This window comes from Somniosus microcephalus, chromosome 4 (genome assembly GCF_052327205.1).
Source record: "Somniosus microcephalus isolate GS21.2 chromosome 4, FLI_Smic_1.0, whole genome shotgun sequence".
Classification (NCBI taxonomy): domain Eukaryota; kingdom Metazoa; phylum Chordata; class Chondrichthyes; order Squaliformes; family Somniosidae; genus Somniosus; species Somniosus microcephalus.
This window is the reverse complement of record NC_140990.1, coordinates 141,228,676-141,233,900: the sequence shown is the minus strand read 5'-3', so window position 1 is coordinate 141,233,900 and position 5,225 is coordinate 141,228,676. Positions and strand designations below refer to the sequence as shown.

Genomic DNA, 5,225 nt, shown 5'->3' with positions numbered 1-5,225 from the left:
AACAGAGACAGGGTCAAGTGTAATATTAACAGAGACAGGGCCTAGTATAATACAAACAGAGACAGGGTCTCGTGTAATGTAAACAGAGAAAGGGTCCAGTGTAAAATAAACTGTGATACGGTCTCGTGTAATATAAACAGAGACAGGGTCTAGTGTAATATAAACAGAGACAGGGTCTAGTGTAATATAAACAGAGACAGGGTCTAGTGTAATATAAACAGAACAGCTTATCGTGTAATATAAACAGAGACAGGGTCTAGTGTAATATAAACAGAGACAGGGCCTAGTTTAATATAAACAGAGACAGGGTACAGTGTAACATAAACAGAGACAGAGTCTAGTTTAATATAAACAGCGACAGGGTCTGGTGTAATATAAACAGAGACAGGGTCTAGTGTATTATAAACAGAGACAGTGTCTAGTGTAATATAAACAGAGACAGGGTCCAGTGTAATATAAAAAGAGACAGTGTTGAGCATAATATAAACAGCGACAGGGTTCAGTGGAATATAAACAGAGACAGGGTCTAGTGCAATATAAACAGAGACAGGGTCTAGTGTAATATAAACAGAGGCAGCGTCTAGTGTGATTTAAACAGAGACAGGGTCCAGTGTAATATAAAAAGAGACAGGGTTGAGCATAATATAAACAGCGACAGGGTTCAGTGGAATATAAACAGAGACAGGGTCTAGTGCAATATAAACAGAGACAGGGTCTAGTGTAATATAAACAGAGACAGGGCCTAGTGTAATATAAACAGAGACGGAGTTGATTGCAACATAAACAGAGACAGGGTCTAGTTCAATATCAACAGAGACAGGTTCTAGTGTAATATAAACAGAGACAGGGCCTAGTGTAATATAAACAGAGACAGGGTCTAGTGTCATATAAACAGAGACAGGGTCTAGTTTACTATCAACAGAGACAGGTTCAAGTGTAATATAAACAAAGACATGGTCCAGTGTAATATAAACTGAGGCAGGGTATAGTGTAATATTAACAGAGACAGGGTCCAGTGTAATATGAGCTGAGACGGGGTCTGGTTTAATATAAACAGAGACAGTGTCTAGTGTAATATAAAGAGAGACAGGGTCTAGTGTAATATAAACAGAGAAAGGGCCTAGTTTAAGATAAACAGAGACAGGGTCTAGTGTAATATAAACAGAGACAGCCTCTAGTGTAATATAAACTGAGAAAGGTACAGTGTAATATAAACAGAGACGGAGTCTAGTGTAACATAAACAGAGACAGAGTCTAGTTTAATATAAACAGAGACAGGGTCTAGTGTAATATAAACAGAGACAGTGCCTAGTTTATTATAAACAGAGACAGGGCGTGGTTTAATATATACAGAGACAGGGCCTAGTTTAATATAAACAGAGACATGGTCCAGTGTAATATAAAAAGAGACAGGGCCTAGTTTAACATAAACAGAGACAGGGCCTAGTTTAATATAAACAGAGACAGGATCCAGTGTAATATAAACAGAGACAGGGCCTAGATTAATATAAACAGATACACCGTCTAGTATAATATAAACAGAGACAGGGGCTAGTGTAATATAAACAGTGACAGTGCCTAGTTTAATATAAACAGAGACAGGGCCTAGTTTAATATAAACAGAGACAGGGTCCAGTGTAATATAAACAGAGACAAGGCCTAGTTTAATATAAACAGAGACAGCGTCTCGTATAATATAAACAGAGACAAGGGCTAGTGTAATATAAAGTGACAGTGCCTAGTTTAATATAAACAGAGACAGGGTCCAGTGTAATATAAACAGAGACAATATCTAGAGTAATATAAACAGAGACAGGGTCCAGTGTAATATAAACTGAGACAGGGTATAGTCTAATATAAACAGAGACAGGGTCCAGTGTAATATAAACTGAAACAGGGTCCAGTGTAATATAAAATGAGACAGGGTCTATTTAATATAAACAGAAACAGGGTCTAGTGTAATATAAACAGAGACAGGCCTAGAAATTGGGTATAGCCCCGCTTGAGGCGGTAGAACTGGCGGTGCGCATAGTTTATAGCCAGACAAAACTTATCGCTGCCTGGAGACATATTGGGTTGCATCACCCCCAAAGGGGATTGATGCGTTAAATCAGCCATTGCACGGTGCTCCGAAGGCGCAAAAGTTCAGGCGCTACTCAATATCGACGCGGACGGGCGCAGCGCAGGTGATCTCAATTACGGGAAACCACGAGACTTCCAGGCGCCGGCCGGCTCTTAAAGGGGTGGGTCAGTCAGCCTGAGCTGCCACACCCAACGCCCTGTAGGCCTCAGCATCGGCGCTCGCCCTTCTCTGGCATTAGAAACTTGTTGAGCATGGAGAAGGTTAGACAGAGAGCGGAGCACTTCAGCACTGAGGCTCTGGACCAGTTGGTGGCTGCAGTTGAGCGCCGTCGAGATGCCCTGTATCCGGACAATGGCAAAAGGCCGAATCAGAAGGCTTACCGAAGATCTTGGAGGGACGTTGCTGTGAGGGTCAACTCCAGCAGCATGGCGACCAGGACCCCTGTTCAGTGCAGGAAGAAATTCAACGACCTCACACGGATCGTTAGGGTGAGTGATGGTTTAGCAAACTTCTGATTCCCTCCATCTGCAGCTGACTTCGGGCACTCTGTTGCCATGATGCCCCAATGGCCATCTGTCAGCAAGCACCCATGGCCCTTTCTGGCCACACACATGGACAGATGTCTCAAGGCCTCATGTAAGGGCTCTTTCACCATGGGGGGCATGCGATGATGTCTCAAGGCCTCATGTAAGGGCTCTTTCACCATGGGGGCATGCGATGATGTCTCAAGGCCTCATGTAACACAACTTCCCCTTCTTTCCTCTCCAGGCCAAGCTGGCGGCGAGGCGAAGGGACCACTTTCAAACCGGTGGCGGGCCTCCACATGTGGTCCCTCTCACGGATCTGGAGGAGAGAGTGCACCAGATTCTTGGAGGATGTCTGCCTGGTCCTGTGACCACTGCATCTGCCGACCCCATTTCCGACAGCGAGGGTAAGTCTCTCACCTTTTTCACCTGTTGCCTTCCACTTGGTCCCCCCGCCAGCATGCTTCCTCAGTGTGCAGCCATGTCAGAGCCTTGCCGCAATCTGGCATGCCTTTCCGCAAACCTGTCCTTTTGCTAAAGCCACTCTTCCAACTCCCTGCTTTCAGATGAATCAGCACCAACTCGGGCTCAACGCACTGAAGCTGCCAGTGCCAGTGCCATCGGAGGCGAGGAGCAGGAGGAATCCGGACCAGCCATTGCAGAATCCAGGGAGCGGGCACATCTACAGACTGGGGATAGTAGTCCCCTGGAGGGGAGCAGAGGGGGTGCGGCTCTGAGGATGAACCAGTTGCCGGAACAAGCGGCATGCAGCAACGCAAGGGGATAGTCAAGTTCGGCCACCGTCTCCCCGGAGGGCAAGGCAGGTAGTTATGACTGCTGCTCAGAGTGCAGAGGAGGTGCGTCGCCTGGGTGAAATGAGCAAACAGGCCCGGCTAAGACAGACGGAGCTGATGGCTGCAGTGGAGAAGATGCCTCAGTCAATAGATACATTGACTAAGAGTATGTTGGACTTCGGGGCAACAATGGAAAGGACTCTCCAGGGCTTCGGGGCAACAATGGACAGGACTCTCCAGGGCTTCAGTGCAACAATGGACAAGTCTATCCAGGGCTTCGGCGCAACAATGGACAAGTCTATCTAGGGCTTCAGGGCAACAATGGACAGGTCTATCCAGGGCTTCGGGCCAACAATGGAGAGGACTATCCAAGGCTTCGGCCCAACAATGGAGAGGACTGTCCAGGGCTTTGAGGCCGCTATGGAAAGGACTGTTGAGGGCTTCGGACAATCCCTGGAAAGGTCTGTCCAGGGCTTGTCCGAGGCAGTGGAGCGGTCGGCACCTGCCTTGTCCGAGTCAATGGAAAGAACTGTCCAGGGCTTCTCCGAAGCACTGGCACCTGGCACACAGGTCCTCACTTTTGCCATGCAGTCACTTGCTGGGCTCGTCCACACCCAGATTGAGGCAACGCGATCTCTCACTGCAGCCACCCTCTCTGCATCAGTGAGGATCACCCCGGGCCCTTCCAGTCCCATACAAGGCCAGGAATCAGTGGAGCATGCGATTGTGGCAGATGAGCCGAGCCGCTCCCCTCAGATAGCCGGTGTGTCGTCTGACCATGGTGCAGGTGTCCTCTCTCGGCAGGAGACCATTGCACATGCCAGCGCTGGGACGTCTGCAGTGCAGCTGCCACCACCTGCAGGGCACACTGCTTCCAGCCATGGTCACATCAAGCATCCTGCATCCGCACACTCCAAGCCCAGAGGTCGGCCAGGCCGTCCCTCAGGGGCTTCTGCGCTTCCACACAGTCAGCAGGCGTCCCCCAGCCTTGAGCCCGCCACTGGCGTCCAATTATGTAGGAGCAGCAGGGAGGGAAGGGGCCGGCCACAAAAGAGAAGTCGTTCTCCCTCAAGGGGCCAGTTGTAGAGGGAGGTGCTGAAACGTTTCTTTGTCCAAATTCAAGGACACCCTCACCTGTTGTTATATTTGCAGAAGGTTTGTTGATTTTGCGGCTTTGCTGAAGAGTTCACAGTTATTTTGTTAGTTATGGTTTCTGTTGACATGATGTTGTTTTGCTGTAATGAAAGACTTTTGTGACAATAAACAAAAGTTTCAATGTGGCATGGTGCACGTGACTACTTTCAGTGATGCTGGCATTCAGAGGCCGTCAAACATCCAAAGTGCGCAGGAGTTAGGACTCTCATCATTCCGACAGAGGGGTCTTGAAATGAGTCCTGATGAGCCTCTGACGTATGGCCCTTCCACTTTCAGGAGCCTTTCCATCTTCCTGCTCCTCATCCTCCTCCTCCGCCTGCTCTTCCTCCTCCTCCTCCTCCTCCGCCTGCTCTTCCTCCTCCTCCTCATCCTCCTCCTCCTCCACCTGCTCTGCTGGTCGTTGAGGGACAGGTGGAATTGGCTGGGTGCGTCGAATCGCCAAGTTGTGGAGCATGCAGCAGATGACGACGATGTGACCCACTTGCTCCGGCGAGTACTGCAGGGACCCCCCCGAAAGTTCCAGACATCGGAAACGCTTTTTGAGAGCACCAACAGTGTGCTGTTCACTGTGTCTGGTCGCCTGATGGCCGCTGTTGATCAGGTCTTCTGCTGGGGTGTCGGCCACACGGAGTGTTGTCATCAGCCATGAGCAGAGAGGATAGCCCTTGT

The 5,225-nt window shown here is 49.0% G+C and overlaps 1 protein-coding gene across 1 annotated transcript; it reads left to right on the top strand.

Moving 5' to 3' along the window:
* Positions 1–670: 670 nt before the first annotated feature.
* Positions 671–4,682, top strand: LOC147119857 (myb-related transcription factor, partner of profilin-like). The gene is made up of 3 exons (XM_085983785.1): positions 671–2,571; positions 2,852–3,014; positions 3,174–4,682. The coding sequence occupies exons 1-3, from the start codon at positions 2,335–2,337 to the stop codon at positions 3,392–3,394; spliced, it is 621 nt and encodes a 206-aa protein (XP_085839911.1). The 5' UTR covers positions 671–2,334; the 3' UTR covers positions 3,395–4,682.
* Positions 4,683–5,225: the final 543 nt, after the last annotated feature.

Bases quoted from the DNA above. Each gene is read 5' to 3' on its own strand.
- LOC147119857 (XM_085983785.1), top strand. From the start codon at position 2,335: ATGGAGAAGGTTAGACAGAGAGCGGAGCACTTCAGCACTGAGGCTCTG. The intron at 2,572-2,851 runs GTGAGTGATGGT...TTTCCTCTCCAG, and splicing joins ACCTCACACGGATCGTTAGG to GCCAAGCTGGCGGCGAGGCG. The intron at 3,015-3,173 runs GTAAGTCTCTCA...CCCTGCTTTCAG, and splicing joins CCCCATTTCCGACAGCGAGG to ATGAATCAGCACCAACTCGG.